The sequence below is a fragment of the Rousettus aegyptiacus genome, unplaced genomic scaffold (assembly GCF_014176215.1).
Source record: "Rousettus aegyptiacus isolate mRouAeg1 unplaced genomic scaffold, mRouAeg1.p scaffold_m13_p_10, whole genome shotgun sequence".
In the NCBI taxonomy this organism is placed as follows: domain Eukaryota; kingdom Metazoa; phylum Chordata; class Mammalia; order Chiroptera; family Pteropodidae; genus Rousettus; species Rousettus aegyptiacus.
The window spans coordinates 827,270-850,458 of NW_023416285.1; the positions used below are offsets into that span (position 1 = coordinate 827,270).

The 23,189-nt window shown below is 63.9% G+C and overlaps 1 protein-coding gene across 4 annotated transcripts in view; it reads left to right on the forward strand.

Annotated features, from left to right (window-relative positions):
* Positions 1 to 22,948, forward strand: part of NSD2 (nuclear receptor binding SET domain protein 2) — a 55,884-nt gene extending 32,936 nt beyond the window's left edge. For 2 of the 4 annotated variants that reach the window (XM_016159222.2, XM_036227404.1), the window contains exons 10-23: positions 625 to 749; positions 9,682 to 9,813; positions 10,184 to 10,307; positions 11,056 to 11,256; positions 11,854 to 12,033; positions 12,240 to 12,396; positions 12,526 to 12,731; positions 13,897 to 14,000; positions 14,898 to 15,167; positions 15,551 to 15,667; positions 17,830 to 17,971; positions 18,162 to 18,268; positions 18,849 to 19,050; positions 19,862 to 22,948. In XM_016159222.2, the coding sequence (XP_016014708.1) occupies positions 625 to 749; positions 9,682 to 9,813; positions 10,184 to 10,307; positions 11,056 to 11,256; positions 11,854 to 12,033; positions 12,240 to 12,396; positions 12,526 to 12,731; positions 13,897 to 14,000; positions 14,898 to 15,167; positions 15,551 to 15,667; positions 17,830 to 17,971; positions 18,162 to 18,268; positions 18,849 to 19,050; positions 19,862 to 20,133 (2,339 nt within the window). In that variant the 3' untranslated portion in view covers positions 20,134 to 22,948. Of the gene's footprint in view, positions 1 to 624; positions 750 to 3,196; positions 3,613 to 9,681; positions 9,814 to 10,183; positions 10,308 to 11,055; positions 11,257 to 11,853; positions 12,034 to 12,239; positions 12,397 to 12,525; positions 12,732 to 13,896; positions 14,001 to 14,897; positions 15,168 to 15,550; positions 15,668 to 17,829; positions 17,972 to 18,161; positions 18,269 to 18,848; positions 19,051 to 19,861 lie in introns of those variants that run through there. The other 2 variants (XR_001598693.2, XM_016159223.2) reach the window with 2 other exon arrangements.
* Positions 22,949 to 23,189: the final 241 nt, after the last annotated feature.

Below are 23,189 nucleotides of genomic sequence, written 5' to 3' on the forward strand. Positions count from 1 at the left end.
TTTTGGTGTATCTGTTAGTTTATTAAAGGAAGCTTATGAGCCTCCAACTCCAAATAAGAAAGGGAAACAAAAGTCAGGAGGAAAAGGAACGAAGATGGAAAATGACTGTGTGTGTGTGTGTGTGTGTGGGAGAGAGAGAGAGAGGTGCTGTACTGGTCTTCAAGAACCAGTTAAGCGGACTAGTCGAAGGGGACAGTTGAAGAGCGACTGGAACGCTGAGCAGATGTTCGAGAGGCAGGGGTCACTCACCCCCTTCACGTGTGAGCGGCCCGGTGGCCGCACGTGGGCCCGTGTTTCAGACCTGTGCACCAGCCTTTCTGTGGGTGAAACGCTACGTCTGGGGTTGGCTCCGGAGAACCCGGGAGGGCTGTGGGCCCAGGTGAGGGTGGAGCCACGGTGGCCCCAGGGCGATGGTTTTGGGGGCAGGCAGGGGGACATTAGGGTTTTTCGGACAGTTGTCTGCCTTTGTTTACATTCAGATTCCCCACAATAAGCAGTTAAGCCCTGTAGGATGGCAGAAGCCCAGAGCGGTCGTCTCCAGAACCCCACTTTTCAGAGGGCAGTTCTAGGGCAGCCGAGCGACGAGGGCTCCCGGTCACACTTCACGAGTGCGTTGTCTTGCAGCGACGAAGCACCTGTCCGATGCGTGCAAGCCCCTGAAGAAGCGGGGCCGGGCTCCGGCGGCGGCGTCCTCGGCTCTGGCCTTTAGCAAGAGCTCGTCTCCCTCCGCGTCCGTGACCGAGAACGAGGTAAAGTAGCACGAGCAGCGACGGCGGCGGCCGCCCCGTGAGGGCCGCTGCGCCGCACGTGGCGAGGCCAGGTCAGACTCAGTCAGCGTGAGGTGGGCGCTCGCCGCAGGCGTAGGTGAGCTGCAGGGTCTCTGAAAGCTGCGAGAGTCTCGCAGTGGAAAGAAGTCACTCTGTAGCCTGTCCGAGCACTTTAGGTGTCGACACGCGCACGCGGTGCAGGCACACGCGCACGCGGGCGTGCCCCGGTCAGCGCGTGCGGTTCTGGAGTCTGTCTCGGGTGTCGTGCTCTTTGTGGCCCTCACACTGACTTTTCACGTGAGAGCAGCTCTGCTTTGTCCTGGTAGGACACACTGTCCGTGGGCCGACCCTGGCCCCTGTGCCCTCACCCTGGGCAGGTGAGGGGCGGCCCGCATGCACCTCGATTCTCGTGGCTTCCGGGCCAAGGCTCACGGAGGGTTGTCCTTATGCGCTCATGGCTTGGGGCCCACGGCTGTCCTGGGCCCTTCAAACCCTGGCATGTTCCTAGGTGCTTGAGTGTTGAGGTGAGTCAGAGCTACCGTGGCTACATGGCCCACTCTTCTGGACTTCAGAAGATGTAAGAGCAGAGTGACAGCCGTCTGAGGCGGCTGCCATCGTTGTGTCGTGACATCCAGACTTCATCGCCCAACCTAAAGTTGTCGCCATGATGAGGAGCACAGCAAAAAATAGCCTCAGCACAGATACGACACTTTCTGCCCCAGGGGAGTGTTGGATTTCTGCTTTTAGTGACTATCCCAGGAGCTTGTTCTCAAGTTTTAATTTCTGGTTATTTTGTCCCCCTGGCGCTCTTTTCCTTGTAGACAGGAGTCCCAATTTCTGGGCGTTGTGAGGAGGCACGAGATGGGCCCCCACACCCTGCTGGGCCAGGAGGAGGCACTTTGCCCTCCTCTTTGCCGGGACCCCTGGTGGGGACCAGTGCTCTGTCTGCTCAGTCCGGGTCGCTTCCTACCGTGAAGCGAGGGGCGGGCCTTCCAGCTCTGGGGAGCCTCCCGGCGCCAGAGCCCAGGGTGCCGTGCAGGCCCAGGCCAGCCAGCTCAGCCGCTGGGCCGCCTGCTCGGGCACGGCTCCGCGCCCTTGGTTTGCCATGTATGCGTGACCGAGTGTGTCTCACTTTTGGGCACAGCCAGGAAACCCAGTAGGGATTCTTCACTGAGCCTGTGGAAGCTCACTGACATGTGAAAAGGCACGATCTGTACAAAATAGTTCTCCTTTTTTTCTTGTCTAAGTTCAGATCGCTGTCCTAGAAATTACATGGAAAGGTGGCCTGCAATTCTTAAGAATAATACTGAAAATAAAAGGTTTCAGTTCTGTAGACCTTTTTGCTGAAGTTGGCTTTCTTGTTTAAAAACACTTGTACTGAGTTTTTCTTTCATCATCATGTTCGGTCCACGTCTCCAGAGGGGTTTTCCCTTATGCTGTTGTCAGGATGATCAGAAAGGCACGCTGAGACAGCGAAGTGCTCGCCTGTCCTAATCCGAGTTCTGTGTGTTGAGTTCTGGGTTTAGAGCAGTGCTCCCAGGGCTGGCGGCGAGCCGGGTGTCTGGCCCTGCGCTGGGCACGCCCATGTCCGAGATCAGTCCCAGCCAGGCGAGGTCCATCTTGGGGACTCAGACACTTGCTCTGAGCTCAGCAGACTTGCAGCACATCGTAGTGATTCGACGTAATCGATGGTTGGTTCTTTACCACTTCAGAAGGGGATAGGTCACTGAGTACGTTTACGTTACATGTCAGACACATTAAGATCATGTGCTTTCCCTCCTGCATTTTGAAGGTGATACACAGATCTCATGGCGTGCATTCTGTTCCTCATGAGACAACATTCAAACCACGAGGCCTCGTCCAGCAGGCTCCTTCTGCGTGGCTTGTATAACACTCCCATTAAGAGCCAGTTTTTTACAGAGAGATCCTGCTTCTCAGAACCACTGTCGGCGGACAGAGGCTCGTCCGCGGTTGTTTACGCTGCTGAGCGACAGTCAGTGTGCGCTTACGACACAGCACGCTGAGTGCCGTTCAGCACACGACGCGAAGCACGTTGTTGCGAAGGACGGCCTGCAGAGCCCTGGGTCCGCTGCCCAGGGAGGAAGCCGGCCGTGGGGCGCGCCCTGTGCGGCTCGGACCTGCCTTTTATTTGGTCGCATGCCCTCCGCGTGCTTGTAGTTCTCCCTGTCCACCACCCTCGATCAAAATCAGGAATTTGCGTAGGGTTGGCATTTCAGGACGTTTTAGGTCACGTCCTGGTTTAAACCTTTCCCAGTGTGTGTGACAGTCAGACTCGGGCGAGTGCACGGAAGCGCACGCTGCATGCCGGAGGCTGCGAAGGGGTTGGTGTGGTTTAAGTGTTCTGTAACTCCGTTTCTTATTCCCTTAGTAGAGCAAACTCTTATTTTTTTCGCCTTCACTGGTAACAGCTTTTGTGGGAGCCCACACCAGTCGAGTTGGACTTGAACCCAGCTGCCCTGTCCTGCACTTAAAATGGTGTGCTATTCCGGGACGTCAGCTGCAGGTGGCGCATCGTCGTGCACGCGGGTGGCGTCCCCACCACAGCCTTCTGGGGAGGAGGTGTGATAATCTGTTTTTATTCGTATTAATAAACATACAACGAAGAAAACAGATAACAAATTTTAAGACCAAGGTAAGATGCCTGACAAGGCCGTTTAACCAACCACATTCATCTCGTGACAGAAACGCATTCACGCTGCAGTGACGAGTGTAGACTTCACCTTGAGGGGCCCACGGCAAGGACGCAGCGCCGAGGGGCTCGCCCCGGTAGAGGCCGCTTTCTCCTCTAGTTCCTCACTCTCTGAGTTTTTACCGAACGGTGTCGGCATCCGTCCCTTCAGAAACAAGGGTCGAGCGGCACACGCCGAGCGGCGTCCTTGTCAGCTGCGCGCGGCCCGTGCGGCGTGCTCGGCGCCGCAGAGCGAACTGACCCCAGCGTAAAGGGCAGGGAGAGTTTCGAGTCTGTCTTTTTTACTAAACTGTTTTACTACGACACTCGATAGAGCAAATGCGTAGAGAGGAACACCGTGTGCGGTGTCGTTGTGACCATTGACTCTCACTTCAGCGACCGCTGTGGGGGCCACCGCAGCCGCCTGCCTCCCCCCGTCACGGGTCTTCGTCCCGGGGACCCCCCGGCGGCGCTCCAGGGCCCGCCGTGCATGGTGCGGGGTGGTCTCGGCGGTCACTCCGGCTGCCAAGCGTGTGGCGCTCGGGTGGCCCCCAGCTCTCCTGTGTGGCTTCCTCTCACGACAGTTTCTGACTGATACTTATGTGCTAAGGCGCTGAGCAGTGACGCATGGGAAACATGGGTGCCTGGCACCTCGCAAGGACTCCGTGGTTCACTCTCGTGACAGTGATGGTTATAACAATAAAGTAATAAAGTCACCATCGTTGCATTTGACCCAAAGGCATATGTTTCGTTGGGCACGAAGGGCGCTGCTCCGGGCAGGCCCGGGGCGTGTTTGAGGGACGTCTCGGGACTGGGCTGGCGGGGGGCTGGCGGGTGGCTGTGCTCAGATGCTGTTGGGACACCTTGAGGATGTGGTAGAGCTCAGGGGTGACACGGGGCTCTCAGAAGGCTTGTCACTGATTGCAAAAGTGAAAAAAAGGCAGTGTAAAAATGGTCCTAATTCAAGAAACAGTCACCGAAAGCGAGGACTCGCCAGAGAGGCCAGTGGCAGGGCTGAGAGGCTCGGTTGAGATCGTCGCCTGGCGGGTTCGGGGTGGCCAGCGAGCTCTAGCGACAGGAGCTTCAAGAGTCAGCCCCCCAGTAGGTGTCTTCCTCTGTGGGGGGGGGGGGGGGTGGAAGGGCCGGCAGAGCGGAGCAGCTCAGAGCTGGCGTGGCCGAGCCCCCGGGGCCACACGGGCAGCAGGCGGGCGACACGTGCAGAGGCAGGGGTGCTCAGCACCCTGCAGAGGGCAGGATGGCCCTGTTCCAGACGCCAGTGGGGGCCTCTGAGGGCTGATGGGGCAGGTCCTGAGAGGACCCCCGTGGCTTCCCGAGGTCACGTGTGGGCAGAGCTCGTGTCCGGGGAGAGCCTGGGGACAAGATGCAGCCAGGGCGTGAAGGTTTGTGGACCTTCTGTCCCGAGGCCACTGCAGCAGCGACACAGCCTGGCCCCAGGCCTGTGTGGTGGCACCTGGTAGGGCAGGTGGCCCTGGAAGGACGCTCGAGTACAGACGGAGGCGGTTGCCGGAGCAGGGGGTGGGCCCCAGCTGCTGCAGGCCGGCCTGGAGCGGGCCCCAGCCGGCCCGACGTGCATCTGTGTGCAGTCTGGGCCTGGCGTGGCCCCCCCGTGCCACGCGGGGCGTCGTGCCCCCTGCACCTGCACGCCCCACTGAGCATGGCCATGTCCGTACGGGGACGCTCCTGCGACCAGCCGGACCCTAAGGGAGGGGTCACGCGGAGGCGCCTTGGCGGATGTTAGGTGGGGGTGTGGCCCCCCGCCCCGCATGGCACGGCATTCGGCCTGCTTTGCGGGTGACCTCGGAGGCGCTCCGGCTTCATGTGTGCCGGGGTCGTGTCCTCGCTGGGGGTTCCTGGTTAGATTTAGCGTGGGGTGCTAAGGGGCCGGGGAGCACGGCAAGGGAGGTGACCGTCGAGGGTCATGCAGTCGTGGCCGTTGACAGCCGAGTGCAGCCAGGAAAGGGTGGGGAAGGCTGGGCCTCCAGCGGCAGGAGCAAGTTGGTTGCGCCATGGCCTCTGGCCCAAGACTGACTGCAGGTGTGCAGGGGCCGGGCCTGAGGGCGGAGCACAGCCAGCGTCTTCATAGGAACGTCCTCGGGGGAGTGGGGCGCTCAGGCCCCAGGGCGTCCTGCGGGGCTGCAGGAAGCGCCCGGAGACAGGTCTTGCTGAAGCCTGCGGGGGGCGGGCGTGGGCCCTGCCGTGGCCGTGGGCCAGGGTCCTGGCATCACCCTCTGGCAGCAGCCCGAGTGGTTTTCCGTGAAGGGCAGGCCCCCATTCGTTAGGTTGAACCCAGCGGGGCCAGGGAGCGTGGGAGGACTTGCCGGTGCTCGACACAGACGCCACGGTGCGGGGGGCGTCTCCGCCCTCCTCTTCGCTGGGGTTCGAGCTGCCCCGCCCGCGTGTCTGGAGCGCGTCCTGCCCCTCGGGTTTGTCCCGCCCACCTAGGTGTCCTGGCCGGGCGGGCGTTTGTGGGCGGGGTGGTGACGGCCCTTTCGACTCGTGTGCAGCTGTCGTTTATGCTTTCGTTGTCAGTAGCTTCGTCACTTCAGTTCCTCGTTAAAAACCTAGAGACCGAAGAGGCGACGCTCGGGGGCCGCTGCCGGGCTGCGGGCCATTCAGCCTGGCCAGGACGGCGCCCGGCCGAGCGCAGCCGCCCGCCCCCGGTCGGGACGCGCCTTCCGCGCGCGGTCAGCTGTCCCTGGCTCCCTGGTGGGCCTCCGAGCTCTGTGCTTTTGAAAAGAAGCATGCTGAGTCTTTTGTGCTTTCCGGGTTTTGGGTCAGTGAAGCTGATTTTGATTCCTTAAGTACTGTTTCTGCTGTTTTATCTCGAATGTCAGAGGTCGTCAGGGACTGACCTGCCGGCAGCGGGCTTCGCGGGCCCAGGGCTTCGCGTCTCGTGTGTCTTGTCCCTTTTGCTGTCTGGTGAGGGCGGCGCTGACCGGGCGTCCCCCCCCCCGGTGCCCACCTGAGCACCGCCTCTCTTCACACGCCTCGGGGACCCGACAGCCCCATCACACCCACAGGAGCGATTTCTTTCTGGCCCACGTGTACTGTCAGGTTTTTGCATGTAACATTTTTGTTGTCCATTTTGAAGCGTGCCAACCATTCAGGCACATTGTGTCTTCCAGAAGGGACAGGGGGCAGCGGGGCGACCAGCCCAGCTCTAGGGCGTCTGCCCAGAAGCTGCTGGAGCAGCGGCCGTGCGCGCTCTGTCCCTGTTCTCCCGTGCGCCGCCCTCCCCCCCCGGCCCTCTCTCTGGTGTGGCCGCTGCTGAGGACACAGCGGGGCCCAAGTTAGGTCGAAAGGGTTGTCTGCGACTATTTTAGAGACACGTTTTTCCTGTGACAAGCGCTGGCCACTGGAGTCTGGAGCAGCAGCCGCGTGGCCAGACTCCGTGGCCAGGCCACACCAGGCGCTGGCTGGCACCTCCTGGGGCCCGTGCGGCACACAGAGGCCTGGGCTCGGCGTGGGCAGGGTGCTGGGTGGGCCGGCTTCACGTCCTCCCTGACTCGGGCCCGGCCCTGGAATTCAGGGACAGCTAGGAGTTCCAGTCCCTGTCACCTACGAAGGTCGCGTTGATTGAAGCTATTACGAACTGTCGTATTTCAGGTGATGACTTTTAAAAATAAGTACTTGAAATCCACTCTAATATTTCACTGTGATGTTTACTTGGAAGATCTGTTTGAGATTAGAATTTTGGTTTTAAGTTAGTGAAACCTGCTGAACACAGGATTCTCATCATCTGTGAATCGGGAATGCGGGGTGAAAGCGCCCTAGCTCTCCGTCTTGCTCTCCAAAAGCCGAACTTAAACATGGAAATGTTGATTCACAGAAATGCTCGTTTAAGGTCTGTATTTGTATTTCCGAAACTGATGTAGCTTTCAACTTGTGAAAGTTTGTTTTGTCAAAAGATTAAAAGTTCACTGTCGCACCGAGGGCCTTGGGGGGCCGCTCCCCAGCCCCAGCAGGGAGGACCTGGGCCTGGCATGTCACCCCGCGTGGCTGCTCCGTATCTGGAAGTGGGCTCAGATGCGCTCAGCCGGCGCTCACACTGTCCGTGACTGTCACCTGTGTTGAGGAGACTGCGTTGTTTCTGAGGCCCATGGGCGAGAGGACCCTGCCACTCGCTGAGCAGCGGCAGGGGAGGCGCCTTCAGACCCGAGCAGCTGAGGTGCCCGGAGCCGAGTCGCGGGCCGTTGGCGCTGCAGGTGCGGCGTCGGGGCGCATGGGGGGTTCTCGGCCGGGGTCACGCCCCGGTCCTCTTTCCAGACGCACCCTACCGGATGCGGGTAGACCGTAGATGCCTAACGGCGACTCGGGACTGTGTTGGGACCGCGCCGGTGGCTGTGCCGTTGTCGCAGACGGAGGCGCAGCTACAGCGGAGCGGGGCCCTGCCCTGGCCCCCGCCGGGCTGCTGGGGGGCTGGCCGAGCCCGCGCCGGGCCGGCGGGGCCGGTCGCGGTCAGGTAGCCGGCAGGGGCTGGGGCGAAGGCCGGCGGCCTGTGTCTGACCTGCATGTCTCAGAATGTGTATGGCGCGGTGCACAGCTGACTCTGTTAATTCAGGCACCACCACCACGTGCAAACGTGCTGACTCTTTCTGTAAATCTTAAATAAAAGGTGCTGTCCCTTCCTTCGACCCAGGCCTGGTCTGTGTGTTCTGTCCTCTCCATGCGTTTTTCCTTGCAGCGTTTACGTTGGCGCAGCCACGCCCGGGGGGGGCACAGGTTGGCGGGGGGGGCACCGGGTGCTGTCCCCCAGCCCACACCTCAGGCCACAGCCCCTGCCTCTGGGTCCGGTGCTCGGCAGCTCGCCCCCTGGCGGCCCTGGGCGCTGCTCCCGCGCCCCCCACGCCCCCACCCCCCTGTCCCCCCGCCTCATGCAGCCCACCCGTGACCCTGCGCCCGATGGGCGCCCTGTGACCCTTGGAGTTTGAGCCCCGCATTTTCTCAGGTCACCTCCTCCCTGGGCGTCAGTGTCTGGAGTGGGAGGACCAGTGCCGGCCACTCGTCCGGGCAGCCTCAGGTGGCAGCTGTGTCAGACGAGGGAGCGTGGCCACACACCTGTCACCCCCGCCACAGACGCCGGAGCCAGCGGGTCCGTCAGAAAGAGTCAGCAAAGCCCCGTGTTCGTTGGGGCTTTTATCTGCTCCCTGTAGCGCCAGTGGGCTAGACCTGGAAGACGCTGCCGAGGCTGCAGCCTTGTGTGGATCGCCTGAGGTGTTTTTCTTTTTAAAAATTTTCAGCGTGGCCCAATTTCAGTTCCTGGCTCTGTGTCGATTGGCAAACAGTAGGCCTGAAACACGGTTCCTTGTTATTGTGGAGGTGGATGGGAAATATAGTTTATAATTCTGTGCTAAAAAAATTCAGTTTTCAACATTTATTAACATCAGATAAACTCTAAACATGTCTTTAGAGTTTTTTAAAATCTGACATGGATACGTAAAATTTTCTAATTACAAAGTTGCTGGTTAGGAGTTACTGCTGCCGGTCAGTGAGGGGGACGGCGAGTCCGGGACGAGGGCGGCTGGCCTCATGGTCTCTGACAGGTGACTGCTGACTGCGCTGGTGCAGGCCTTTCACTTAGACGCACCTGCCACGCGGCCGCAGGGTTCACCCCGCCCCCCTTCCCCTCTGGCAGGGAACATAGGCCGAGGGGGGCAAGACCAGGATGGTGAGCCAGTTACAGGTGTGACGAGGCGGCATCAGAGCCCCGCACAACACGACTCCGAAACACCTGATAGCCTAGCGCAGCCACCGGACAGCGACCGAGGTCACGGCCGGGGCCTCGCACGTGGCTCAGCACTTGGCCCCCCACCGGGTGCACTCGGCGCCCAGACCCGTCTTTTACCTGGAAGTAGTTCGATGTTAATAGTTAATTGGGTAAGAAAGGTCGAGAGCCTCAGGCCCGAGCCCTGCTTCGGTCACCTAGTAGAGCACACGGGTGTTCAGGAAGTCGCTTCACGCCTGAGGCATGTCGAGGGAGTGTCCCGCCTCGTGCCTCTCGCTGCATACCCGTGCCGCGTAGTCAGGAGAATAAAGCCGGCCGCCGAGCTGCGTGATCCCAGGAGCCGTGGACGCTGCACACTCGACAGGCAGTGGCACAGGGCGCGTGCGCGGGTGGGGCACGTCCTCACGCACGAGTCTGCAGCCGCGTGCCCACCCCCAGCTCTGCGACTAGTGAACTGTCCTCCGCCTCCTCCTCCGCAGGCCTCGGACGGCCCGGGAGACGAGCCCCTGGAGTCCCCGTGCGAGAGTGCTGACGAAGCGCAGACCGAGGTGTCCGTCTCCTCCAGGAAGTCCGAACGCGGCGCGGCCGCGAAAAAGGAGCACGTTTGCCAGGTGAGGGCCGCGCGCGGTGCGTGCCCCAGCGCCCCCGGCTCAGGCCCCCGGCCCGCGGGCGCGTCTCTTCCCTCCATCCCCCCTGGCCCCCGATCGCCACGGCCACTGGTTTTTGTTTTGAAGGCGCCGGGCCACCAGTGGGTCCTGGGAGGCAGCGCTCCAGGTCGCGTCATTCAGTGCCAGTGTGCACAGACGCTTCGTGCAAGACGTGGAGTGGGGGTGGCCGTCGGGCAGTGCCGGGTCCCCAGTGGGGACGTTCTGGACCCTTCCAGCCTTGGCTCCACATTCTCGGGTGTTCTTGGGGCCCACGATCCCATTTGTCCCCTCTGCCCGCCCCCGGCCACGTCACCAGGCCCCTCTCCACCCACAGCTGTGCGAGAAGACGGGCGGCCTGGCCCTGTGCGTCGGCCCCTGCTGTGGCGCCTTCCACCCGGCCTGCCTCGGCCTGCCCCGGACCCCGGAGGGGAGGCTCACCTGCCCCGAGTGCGCGTCAGGCAAGTGCTGCGTCCTCACCCACAGACGCCCGGCCTCCCTGGCCCCGGGGCTTGGGCACCTGGCAGGCGCGTCCCGTTGGTTCTGGGGATGCGTCTCCACCGCCCCCGGCGCCCGCGCTGCCCCCGAGGAGGTGCTGGGGGCTACCCTTTGATTAAAGACTCACTCAAGCATCAGGGGAGCACAAGGTGCTGGGCAAGGCGTCTGGTTAACTGGCAGTGGGCTTTGTCGTGCCCTTTGCCTCGGCCGGCATGAGCCTGCTGTCTGTGGGGGACTGTCACGGTGCCACAGCCCGGGTCACAGGAGTGGGGGCCCTGGGGGGTGCAGCTTCAGTCAGCACCTGACCCAGAGAAGGAGCAGCTCCTTGCTTGTCCCCGAGCGGCTGCTGCTTCTCTGCTGCGTGGGCTTCCGCGGTGCAGTCCGGGGCTGACGGGAGGACGTGGGGTCCCTGCCTCCTGTCCATTGGCCAGGCCTGGGGGTCTCCTGACTCCTTGGAGCAGGGCCTCGGTCGGGGTCTCACCCCAAGTGAGGGCATCTAGAGGGACACACTCGCTCCCGGGGCACCTGTCTGTGGTGGTGAGTGGGGGTGTGCCCTGGGCAGGGAGCCTTTCCTTGGGGTCCTTTCCTCCAACTTCTGGCCAGCCTGAGTGACCGCCGTCCTCTAAGTGACCCTTGGCGGCCCAGGTCCCTGTGGTGGGGCAGCCAGCCGAGCCGCACTGCAGTCTGAGTCCCGGCCCCGCCCCCGCGTAGGGGTCCACTCGTGCTTCGTGTGCAAGGAGAGCTCGGGCGACGTGAAGCGCTGCGTCGTGTCGCAGTGCGGGAAGTTCTACCACGACGCCTGCTTGCGGAGGTTCCCGCTCGCCGTGTTCGAGAGCCGGGGCTTCCGCTGCCCTCTGCACAGCTGCGTCAGCTGCCACGCCTCGAACCCCTCCAACCCGCGGCCCTCGAAAGGTACAGACGCGCCTGCGCGCGGGCCCGGGGCGGGGGGCACGCGGGACGGTCGCCAGCGGGCTCTGACTCCCGCCGAATTTGCAGGAGTCACTTCTCTGGCTGGACACAGGCCGGGTCAGGATTTTGACGGGCCCTCTGGGCTCTGTTCCTTCCCGCTGCGTCACCTCGATGACCCTGAATCAGGGCGGGGGGACCCCCGGACCGTCGTGATAGGCTCCGCTTGCTCTCCTTGCAGTGGCTTTGCCCACGCGGCAGGAGTCGTTCGAAGTCAGCGAAATCAACGCTGGGCGAGGGGGCGGCGGGGGGCGGCTTCGCTCCGCCCAGCGCCGCTCGCTGTCCCCCACCCCCTCCGGGCGGTCTCGCCCTCGGAGGAACTTGGCTCCGTTGGGGAGATTTGGGGGCACCTACTGGCATCGGGCGGGCAGAGGCGGGGGCGCACTCAGCGCCCTACAGAGCCCAGGAAGCCCCGCCCCCGTTCCGCGAGCGAGCGCGCCCCGCAGTGGCGCGAGGCACCTCTCAGGGTGTCCTGGGGGCGGCGTCTTCCCTGTCGCCGGTCAGTCCCGCGCGAGCGCGTCCTCAGCGTGCGTCTCTCCGCAGGTAAAATGATGCGCTGCGTGCGCTGCCCCGTCGCGTACCACGGCGGGGACGCCTGCCTGGCCGCCGGCTGCGCGGTCATCGCGTCGCACAGCATCGTGTGCGCGGGCCACTTCACCGCGCGCAAGGGGAAGCGGCACCACGCGCACGTCAACGTGAGCTGGTGCTTCGTGTGCTCCAAAGGTGAGGGCCGGCCCCGGCTCCCCGCGGGTCCCCGCGGTGCTGGCCTCGCGGGCGCGTGCGGGCTGCGCGGCGGCGCGTGGCAGTCGGCGCGTGGCAGTCGTGTCCGGGCCCTGCACACGTCGCCGGGTTGAGGCCGCCCCGGAGCTGGGCGGGGCGGGCGGGAGGGGCGAGGGGCGGCGCCCGCGGCTAAGCCCCGCCTCCCGCAGGCGGGAGCCTCCTGTGCTGCGAGTCGTGCCCCGCGGCCTTCCACCCCGACTGCCTGGGCATCGAGACGCCTGACGGCAGCTGGTTCTGCAACGAGTGCCGGGCCGGGAAGCGGCTGCGCTGCCAGGACATCGTCTGGGTCAAGCTCGGGAACTACAGGTGCGAGGGCCGGGCCCCGCCTCCCCTTCGCCCGCTCAAACGTGTTGTTTTTACTTTACAGAGCTTAATGTGTTGGAATGATTGTCTCTCTGAAGAGTCTGTGAATCCTGTTTTTAATATTTATAATAGATGGTGGCCGGCAGAAGTTTGCCATCCCAAAAATGTTCCCCCAAATATTCAGAAAATGAAGCACGAGATTGGAGAATTCCCTGTGTTTTTCTTTGGGTCTAAAGATTATTACTGGACGCATCAGGCGCGAGTGTTCCCGTACATGGAGGGGGACCGGGGGAGCCGCTACCAGGGGGTCAGAGGGATCGGAAGAGTCTTCAAAAACGGTACGGAGATCTCCAGGCGGCGCGCCACGGCGGTCTTGGGCGCAAACCCTCCTTTCTGCTTTCTGAGAGTCTGATTTCTGTCGAGGACGCTGGGCTGAGCCTGCTAGCTGCACTGTAGGGGAAAGGGGCTTTCAGACCGATTTGCTGAAGCACAGGCTAGGACGTGACTTTGACGTCAGTAGTGGTTAACTTCGCTCACTGCAGGAGCACTGAAGCTATCTCCAGGAAGTTACGTTCGTGCAGATTTGCAGGGGTATCTTCCAGCTTGCCTTGTGCAGGACACAGGTGTCGTGGGAGCTTCTTGCTGTCAGGGCCCTGTGCACGGGGCTCGATGTGGCTCATGTCACCTGTCAGCACACACTGGGTGTCAGGTGTGGGCGGGTAGACAGGACACTCTGCCCCCGAGCTTGCTGCCAGGTGGGAGACGGGAAGGGAAGGCAGCCCTCAGACTGGAGGACACGGTGCTGGTGCTGGGCTGAGAATGAGGACAGCGTGCCCACGGCCAGTGCCGGGCAAGCAGGAGCCTGTCCCAGCCGGTGGCCTCGGCGAGGGCCAGCACCGTGTCTGCACTGGGCAGGGGTCCCGAGCATGCAGTAGGCCCTCGGGTCTGAATGAGGGTGAGTGGGCAGCAAAAGATTCCCAAACACATTATGAAACTGAGAGGTGGCAGCGTGCCGAGCATGCGCCAGCCGGCAGGTGGGCTTGGGACACCCGTCTCTGGATCCCCGGCACTGGAGCCCTGACCAGCTGCCCGCCCCAGCCCTGACCAGCAAGCGCCTGGCCACGGCTGGCCCCCAGCGCCCAGCCCCGATGGTGGTGTCCCGCAGAGCTCAGGGCCTCGTGTCCCGTCTTCACTTCTCAGAGCGTCTTCTCGAAAGGAACAGAATGTGTTTCGTTTTGTCTCAGGGCAGTGTGGCACGCCTGGCACGTTGTCACTAGGTCACAGCTGGGGGGCTGTGGTGGCCACCAGGCGGAGGACCGGCCCGGGCCTTTCCTGTAGTGAGCGGGCTCGTTAGCTGACTGGGCGTCTCTGCCCCTCCCAGCTCCCCGTCCCCTCCAGTCTTACAGCAACTGGAGACCCCCGTTAGCGGAGCGGGAGGGCGCAGCGGACGAGACCCGGCCCCTCGCCCCTCGCCGACATCTTCTCCCGTCTCACCGGCTTTAGCGCTGCAAGAAGCCGAGGCACGTTTTCGTGAAATCAAGCTGCAGAGGGAAGCCAGAGAGACGCAGGAGAGCGCGCGCAAGCCCCCGCCCTACAAGCACATCAAGGTGAGGTCGCCGCCGTGCTCCTTCCTGCGGGGGCAGCCGGGCAGAGCTGGCCGGGCTTCTGCTCGGAGGCACAGTTGCCTCAGTGCGTGCGCAGCAGCCCTGGGGGGCCGGAGGACCAGCCCCCGCCCCCGGCCTGGAGCATGCCGTCACCCAGTGCTGGGACCAGAGTGGTCAACGCCGGCCTGGGCTGAGCCCACCGGCCTTCCTAGCGCAGAGGGCGTGGCAGGCGAGGCAGGACTGGCGTCCGGCTGTGGCCCAGAGTCCACCCCGGGGCTAAGAGTCCCGGCAGGGAGCAAGCCCGCGCGTAGCCAGGGCCTGAGAGGTGGCACCCCTTTCACAGCCTGTGCCACGTGAGCCGGTGCTGCTGTGCCCGAGGTCCACAGCCTCGGGCACGTGAGCTGGCCGCGTCTGCGTGCCGAGTGGGGGCCAGCGCTCTCCACCCTCGTCCGGGGAGTTCTGACGCTGCTGCGTCAGAGCCAGAAGCGTCGGTTCTGAGCGAGTCCGCCCAGGGCGGTGTGGCACGCTGTGCCGTCCCTCAGCAGTGACCCGTGTCCCCACCACACGCCTTGGACCTCGTCCCTTGTGCTTCAGTCTCTTCTCACTTTTCTCTGCCGCGTTATTGTTGGGTTGCTTTGTGCCACTGACGATGATGAGCTGAGTTCACGGGAGCAGGGACTGTGACCACTGCCACCTCCCGGCGCCGTGAGGACAGTGGGTCTCGTGTCTCTCACAGCGGGCCGGAGAAGTGTCAGCTCTCGCCGATCAGCGAGGAACAGGGCGCAGATGGGACTGGGGGCTGTGGGGTCAGGGCTGCGCTCTGGGTGCGAGGCCGGCCTGTCCGTCGCCCCCGTGAGGGCCGTGGTGCTGTGTGAGGGCTGAGGCCCCCTCTCCGCGCAGGTGAACAAGCCGTACGGGAAGGTGCAGATCTACACCGCCGACATCTCCGAGATCCCCAAGTGCAACTGCAAGCCCACCGACGAGAGCCCGTGCGGCTCCGACTCGGAGTGTCTCAACCGGATGCTGATGTTCGAGTGCCACCCGCAGGTGTGCCCCGCCGGCGAGTTCTGCCAGAACCAGTGCTTCACCAAGCGCCAGTACCCCGAGACCAAGATCATCAGGACGGACGGCAAAGGGTGGGGCCTGGTCGCCAAGCGGGACATCAGGAAGGTGTGTGCCCCTCCCCCCGCCTCTCAGAACCGGGTCCGCTGGTCCCTGGGCCGGATGTGCCTGTCGTGCTTTCGTGCTCGTGGGAGAGGGGTCCTTAAGGTGTTACCTGGGTTATTACGATTGAACGTCGTAAAACTTCACCTGGAAGTTATCTGCCAAGGTAAAGGTCACAGGGTCCCATACAACGTGCCTCTGGTCAGAACGCTGGTGGTCGCTGTCCTGCAGCGGGAGGAGCCGTAGCCCAGCGGCCGGCAAGCTCGAGGGCACCGGCCCGGCCGCGGGGAGGTGGCTCGGCGGGGAGCAGGCGGCGCGCCCAGCCTGTGAGGGACACGCGGGCGCTCAGCGGCGTGGGCCCCGCGGTGACTGCGCCCTTCCGCTGCCAGGGCGAGTTCGTGAACGAGTACGTGGGCGAGCTGATCGACGAGGACGAGTGCATGGCGCGGATCAAGCGTGCGCACGAGAACGACATCACCCACTTCTACATGCTCACCATCGACAAGGTGCCGGCACGGGCTGCTTTGCCTGGGGCCGCGCGGCTCCCGGGGGGGCCAGGGCCGCCGCCCGCTGGTGGGAGCCCGGGGAGGGGAGCAGGGCGGGGCGTGCCGGCATCGCTGCGCATCAGGGGAGGGGGTGCGCACGGGCGGGGACCGGCGGGGGAGGGGGCGCCGCCGTCACGTGCTGGTCTCCGTAGGTGCTGCGGGACTGCGCCCTGGTTAGGACGCGCTTCGGAAGGCCCGCTGGGCTGGCGGGCTCGGTGGAAGGAGGGCCGGCCGGACGCGAGCGGGGCCGGCATGGCGGTGGTCCTGCTGCGCCAGCTCTGACACCGACGCCGGAGGGCGCCGGGCCCTTTCCAGGCGGCACATCCGTCTGTCACACCCTCCCTTTTGGGTGCTGAGGGTCGTTGTATGAGAAACGGAAACTTGAGGTCCGCGCCTCGGCACGGTTCAGTCTGAATTTAAGCTGCTTGTGTGTCGTGAGACGCGCTTCGTCGGTCGGTTAACGCGTAGACGGGTCCCCTGAGACGACGGCCACCCCGGGGCCGACGCAAAGGCAGTGTCCGCGACGCAGGAGAGACGCGAACGTCTCGTGCCTCGTGCCCCCTGCGAAGCCGCAAGGGGCCGCGGGAGACCCCGAGGTGTGAGACTGAGTCTCAAGAGGGGTCAGCAGCACGGCCGAGCTGGTCGAGACGGAAGGGAGGCGGAGCGTGGCGGCCCCGCAGAGACGGCGTGGTGCCCGGGGCGGCGCGGGCGCAGGGGAGCAAGCAGGAGAAACTGGCCTGTCGGGTGCCTTAAAACCCGCTGTCCTGAGAGGCAGTCGCTGAAGCCGCAGACGCCGTGCAGGGACCAGGCGGAGCGGCAGGTCGGCGACAGGCCCAGGCCTGCGGCCGGGGGTGGCCGCGCTGTCAGGGCGCGACGTGCCAGCCGGCTTCCCGCACCCGCCGGCACGCCCCAGCCCGCGAGGGCGAGGGCGGGCTTCTGGGGCAGCAGCCTGGCCCGGGCCTAGCGGCAGGGGACGGCGGCAGGCAAGACGGAGGCCGTGCTAGCTGGCATCGACGTCCCTGGCGCTCCACGTACAAACGGCACGGGCAAGGTCTTTGCAGTAACAGTTCTGAGGGAGAAAAGTACTGCGGAGCCGAGACCCGGGCGTCGCCCGAGGCAGTTCTGGACCGGCACCGCCAGGGCCCGGCGCGCGGCGGGGACGCCGGGCAGTGTGCGGGGGGCACTGCGGGCCTGTCGTGGGCGGGGCGTCGTGCCCCCCAGTCCCAGGGCGCGCCCTCGGGCCGGTCTGTGCCCGCGCCAGTGCGTGGACGTGAGCGGCGAGGAGGGGCCCAGCGTGAGAGCTCTGAGCGCGTCCCCCCCGGGGCCGCGCGGCTGCTGGGACGAGGGACAGACAAGCGCGTCCCGATGCCGGTTCCGCTTTCGAGGCGCAGGGCGGCTCTGAGTGTGCGCGGAGCGGAGCTGCCGCGGGCCGGGCCCCCGGGACCTGTCACTCGGGCGGGGGACCCTGGCGGGCGGCTCGGGCGTCTGGCCACCTTGGTGCTCCTGGGTTCGCTGGGCCTCGTGCCACGGAGGTCTGTGCGGGCTCGGTTCTGCGTCTCTCGCAGACGTGGGCCCCACGACGGGGGACGTGCGCGGGGGCGTCTCCCCGGCCTCCCCTGGCTGTGCGCTTGTCTGGAGACGGGGCGCAGGGGCCGCAGGCTGTGCTCTGTCCCCCGTCCCTGTCGCCGGGCGGCCACGTCACCTCCCGATGTCCGCGCGCACGGGCGCTGCAGCTCGTCCGCCTGATCGGCCCCTCGAGGGCCACCTGCCGATGCCCCCACCCGTGTCACGCGCGCTCGTCCCGTCCTGCTGGCAGCCTTCCCACGCGCTCCTGGCCTTCAGCATCCAGGGTCCTCGTGCTTCGCTTTGTCACCTCCTGGTGGCGTTGGCTCCAGCTCGCCTCCCCGTTGTCACCAGGGCTCGGCCGCTCCCCGTGGCCCCCCCTGAGGGCGCGAGCAAGAGAACAGGACTGCTTTGGGGGTGTCCTGCCCGAGTGGATGTGGGGGACCACGGTTCTCAGTCCGACAGCAGCTGCCCAGCGCGTCCCTGGACGGCGACAGTCCCCAGGGAGTGGCCGAGGGCCGCGCGTGAGCGCCGCCTGAGGCCGGAGTTGTGCGTTGCAGGACCGCATCATCGACGCCGGCCCCAAGGGCAACTATTCCCGGTTCATGAACCACAGCTGCCAGCCCAACTGCGAGACCCTCAAGTGGACGGTGAACGGCGACACACGCGTGGGCCTGTTTGCCGTGTGCGACATCCCCGCAGGTAGGACGCCTCGGGGACCCCGCCCAGGCCCCGGGGGCGGCGGGCGGCGGTGCGGACGCCTGGCCGTGTGCGGAGTCCTGCAGCCGTGGTGTGCGCGCGCCGCGTGTGGTGTGGGCAGGGGCGCGTGTGGTGCGCTGCCCGGGGGCCTCGCGCGGTCGTGGTCCCAGCCTGGCCTGTCCCCTGTCCCCAGGGACGGAGCTGACCTTTAACTACAACCTGGACTGCCTGGGCAACGAGAAGACGGTGTGCCGGTGCGGGGCCTCCAACTGCAGCGGCTTCCTCGGGGACCGGCCAAAGGTAGCGTCGCGGCCGCGGGTCCTCCAGCAGGGGCAGCGACTCCGGCACCAGGGAGCACGGCCCTTCCCGTCACGCGGGGGGCCCCTGCGCCGACGTGCCGCGCCAGGCCCCTGCCGCAGAGCGCTGCGGGCCCGCGCGGTGGGGCCTGCGCTCCCCACAGGGCCCCTCCTCTCCCGTGGCCTCTGCCCGCACAAGGGCCTTGTCCTCACAGGGACCAGTGAGACTGGGCTTGGGCTCGCCTAGCGCCAGCATGACCTCGTCCCAACTTAGCCACACCTGCAGTGACCCTGTTTCCAGGTGGATCACACTCTGAATTTCCAGGGGGGCTAAAAACTGGGGGGACACATGCAACCCAGTGCCCTGGCCAGCCACCCGGAGCTGACCGTCCACACTGGCTCTGCCCCTGGTTCGTTCACGCTCGTAGGGACACGCACTGGGGAGCAGCAGCCGAGACCAGGGCGCGCTGGCGCCCAGGGGTGGCCCGTGCTCCCTGCCCCGGGCCCCGACTGGCCTGGCTCGCCCTCTGCCCCGCGGAGCGAGGTCCTCAGCAGGCTGCATGTCTCGTCCCTCTCGCCCCTAGGCCTCGGCGTCCCTGTCCGCGGAGGAGAAGGGCAAACGGAGCCGGAAGAAGAGCCGGAGGCGCAGAGCGCGGGCCGAGGGGAAGCGGTCCGAGGACGAGTGCTTCCGCTGCGGGGACGGCGGCCAGCTGGTGCTGTGCGACCGCCGGTCCTGCACCAAGGCCTACCACCTGGCCTGCCTGGGCCTGGGCAAGCGGCCCTTCGGTGGGTCCCTGCCCTGAGCCCCACCTGCTGCAGTCCTCGGGGGCCGTGTTGGGCTGGCCAGATGGCTGTGCGTGTGTGCGGCTGGGGCCCGGCCGGGAGGCGGTGTGGGCCGGAGTCTGAAGCGAGCGGGGTTGGTGGCCCCGGGTGGTGGCCTGGAGCCCAGCCTTTTGCGGTCCGCAGGCAGCCGCAGGGTCCGGCCCCACCAGACCTGGGGAGGAGGCGGGCAGATGACAGGCCAGCCCTCAGGGAGACCAGGGAGGGGCTCCTTCTTCTGCCATCCCAAGTTTCAGGGAGACCACGGGCCCCAGTGTGGAAAGCGACAACCCCAGAAAGAAACGCGAGGGCTCAAAGACAGGAACGCGAACAGCTGTGAGGGGAAGGCAGGCTTGCCCGTGAGGCCACGTTTCAGATGGTGAAAGGTGACCGAGCCAGGGGCGGACTAATGCCGCCGTCGGCGCCTGCCCGCAGCGGCTCGGCGTCTCCCTGGCCTAGCGGGCCTGCGCATTGGCGCGGGGAAGGCTGGCGCCCAGCAGTGGGAGGGGCCGGAGCCGCCTGGACACAGGGCCCGGCCTCAGTCACGGCCAGCGCCCTCGACCTGCCGTGCACCGTTAGGCGGGCGCGTGGCCGGACGCGGGCCGGCGGCCCCCGGGCCTCTGGGCGCCAGCGTCAGCTCTCCGTCTCCTGACGGCCGGGTGGGAAGCAGCCCCTCCTTCGGATTCGTGTTCACCTCTTAAAGTGTTTCTGGCCATGGAAATGTTAAGTGCTTGCGATGCATCGTTTCTGCCCAGTGATACGTTGTGTCTCGTTGCAGGGAAGTGGGAATGTCCCTGGCACCATTGCGACGTGTGTGGCAAACCTTCTGCTTCATTTTGCCACTTTTGCCCCAATTCGTTTTGCAAGGAACACCAAGATGGGACAGCCTTCAGCTCTACCCAGGACGGGCAGTCCTACTGCTGTGAGCATGACTTGGGGACAGAGTCCGTTAGAGGTGCCAAGGCTGAGAAGCCCCTTCCGGAGCCCATCAAGTCCAAGGGGAAGAGGAAGAGGAGGAGGTGTTGGCGGAGAGTCACAGAAGGCAAATAGCGCCCGGGGGGACTCGGCTAGATCCCAGGGCAGCACTGGGCGGCCAGGGGCCCAGGTGCGGGTCCGGCCCGCAGGGCCGGCTCGAGGTCGCGTGCCCGTCGCGCAGGCCTCCTGGGGGCGCCCGCCCCGCCGCCGAGCCATCCTCGGCAGCGCCCGCTGCGTCCGCACGGGCCACGTCTGAGCCGCGTGGGCCGGAGCGCTCCGCCAGCGCAGCCTCCCTCCGCAGCGTCGCGGCTCCACTTGAATTTCTGAGTGTCAGGGTTCCCGCCTGCTCTGTGTCCTTAGGTTAAAGTTGTGATTGAAAATTAATCGGCGTGTGAAACGTTTCCGTCCCACCCAGGACTCTCTAGAGCAGTGTTTCTGCTGAGGGGTCGCCGTCACCTCCTTCCTCCTTGTGTGGCACTCGAGGGACCGGGGGCTGCCGGGCAAGGACCGAGACCGGACTTCCTCGGAAACCAGGATTCTGGCCATTACTTTCGCTCTTATGAAACAGCTGTATTTTTTTGTACTAATGTGAATTTTCCCTCAGAATGCTTGTTTTCCATCCCTGTGAGAAGCTGGCCCAGGAGGACGTAGTGATAGTGTTGTAAGATTTCGCACTTCGCTTTTTCTGTCCGTGGATCTGAACCGCTGGCGGCCCCGTGAGGCGCGGCCCGCCCGGCTGGCACGGGGCTCTTGCTGACACTTGGGGTACTTTGTGTAGGGTCTTTTTAGTCGGTTTTTACCAGTTTTTGGTTTTTATCCTCAATATATTTTTGCTAAACTCGTCTTACCAATACCCCACCAACTGAAATGCGTGTTTACTCGTGCGGCTGGCCTGGTTCCTTGGGGAAGGGCTTCTGCAGGCCCAGAGCGCGGGGCACGTGCGTTTCTGGAAACTGCTCTGCGTGGGGTTGGAGGAGGGACCTAGAGTTTAGAGCTGCTGTCATCTGAAGTCGCCTCCATGCCTCCGTCGCCCTTTGTGGGCCTGCTCACGAACGCGAGGTGTGCTGGGGGGCGCTCGGCCCGCCTGTGCCCCAGGGAGGGCCCGGCAGCCACCACCAAGTGCCAAGCTCTCGGGAAGCCAGGCCCCCTTCCCTGGAGTGCCTCCCGGCTGGGGGTGAGACGTGCCATGCTTCTCCCCGGCCACTGAGCACATGACGCAGGCATGCTCAGTAACAGGTGCTGTTTTCTGGCTTTTCTCCTTAAAATCACCGAAGAACATCAATTCTGCGAAGTTTACACGGCTATTGCCGCAAACTACTGCTGAGGCTGCCTGCCCGTCTCTCCTGTGTCGCTTTGCCTCGTAGAATTTCAGGGCGGCCTGGCCTCCAGGCCCCTCATGACTCTCTGGGTCTCGTGACGTGACCGCGGTGGTGGTCTGCCCCAGCCCGAGGCCTCTGGGGCCTGAGGGGCCTGCGCCTCGAGTGATGACTGTGGGTGAGCAGAGCTTCACTGGCCGGCCGCACCCTGGCTCTGCTCTCACAGGCCTGGGAGGAGCAGATGGTGCAGAACCAAGAGGCAGACCGGGGCCTTGCCACCAGCCAGGCCTCTGCGCATGCGGCTCCGGCCCCCTGAGCTCCCGTGCTCGACAAGACGTGGAGACTGTGGTGCGTTCTGCTTTAGAACTCAATTCTGGAATCTCGAATTGTCTTGAAAATACTGGATCAGCTTACAGATCGACGCACCTTGTGCTTTCCGGCAGGTCGGCCGTGCCCATGACGGCCGAGCGGCCTGGCCTTCAGCCACCTGCGGGTTTCGGGTCTGGGCACAAGTGGCACCAGAGGCCTGGTGTGGGCGCAGTGGCCATGGGCGCGGCCCGCGTCCTGCCTGGCAGCTGAGGGACGTCTGTGGGAGTCGACATCAGACTTGGTTCTGCAGTGCACTTTGGCAAGCAGAGTAATTTATTTTTGTATTGACGTTAGTAAAATCTTGATTTTTATGTCCCTTTGGTGGTATTTCCAAATTCTTTTATGATCTTTCTGAAGGAAAGTACTAGAAAAATTGTCAATGTGGTTGTCCTCTTTCCAAAAGCTTAAACTAATGAGCAATTAACACTAACTCGGACGTCTTCAGAAAGCAGTCTGTGAACCGGACGAAGCACTCCAGGCTTCCGGGGAGGCCGCCGAGCTGAGGGGCCGGCCCGGGCGGGCTCGGCCTGGCTGTGGGCCGTCAGGGTGAAGCGGAACCAGGAGGACGGCCCTTCCCTCACACGCTGCAGCCGTCCGCCCCGTGGCACCGGCCTGGGAGTGCGGTGCTCCCGCCGCCGTGGACACAGGGCTGCGTCCGGCGTGACCTCGGTGGGAACCAGCTGTGGTACCCGCAGCACACAGCGAGATGCCCCTCAGCCCGGGAGCCGCGTGGACCGCCCGCCTCGCCCTCGCCTCCTGGGCCCCGCCACTCAGGTCTGTGCCTCTGGAACCACACTGCAGCGCCCACCAGAACGGCCTTATGTTCAGCAAAGATGAGCCAGTTTTAATGAAAGTTAATGCAAATAACTGTCAGTTGCCAAATTCTCGACCCTCTGAGAAGTGTCGCGTTTGATGCATTTCAGCCAGTAGAGTGAGATGCTGTCTGTGCCCACTGCACCCTGCCGAGATGTGAAATGCCGTCAGAACCGTGCCTGTCGGTGCCTAAACTTTATCGAGGCCAGGCTCCTTTTAGGGACACTGGGTGCTGTCACCAGTTTTGATTGATAGACATGAAAACTTGAAACTCGCTTCTGGGGGGGGAGGGTATACTGAAATGTAGACTTGGGGAACATAGCGTTTAAAGTGGGAAGCTGTGTTTGGAAAATTGTGTATGAGTATTTTTGTATTAAAAAATTTCTAAAGGCTTTTTTCTTAAAGTTATTCTATATGAGATCACATTGTGAAGTTTGGGGCTTTCTTCCACTTTTCCGGTCATTCTGAACTGTCACCCCCAGGCACCTGGCACAGTCCTGACGCCCCTTGCCCGGAGAAGGACTCCGTCCTAGGCCAGCCATTCCGCTTCCGACTCGCAGGGCAGAGGCGATGTGGCCTTTGGATGTAAAACAAAAACCGAGAACAGTGTAGTTCTGGTTTTGAAAAATTTTT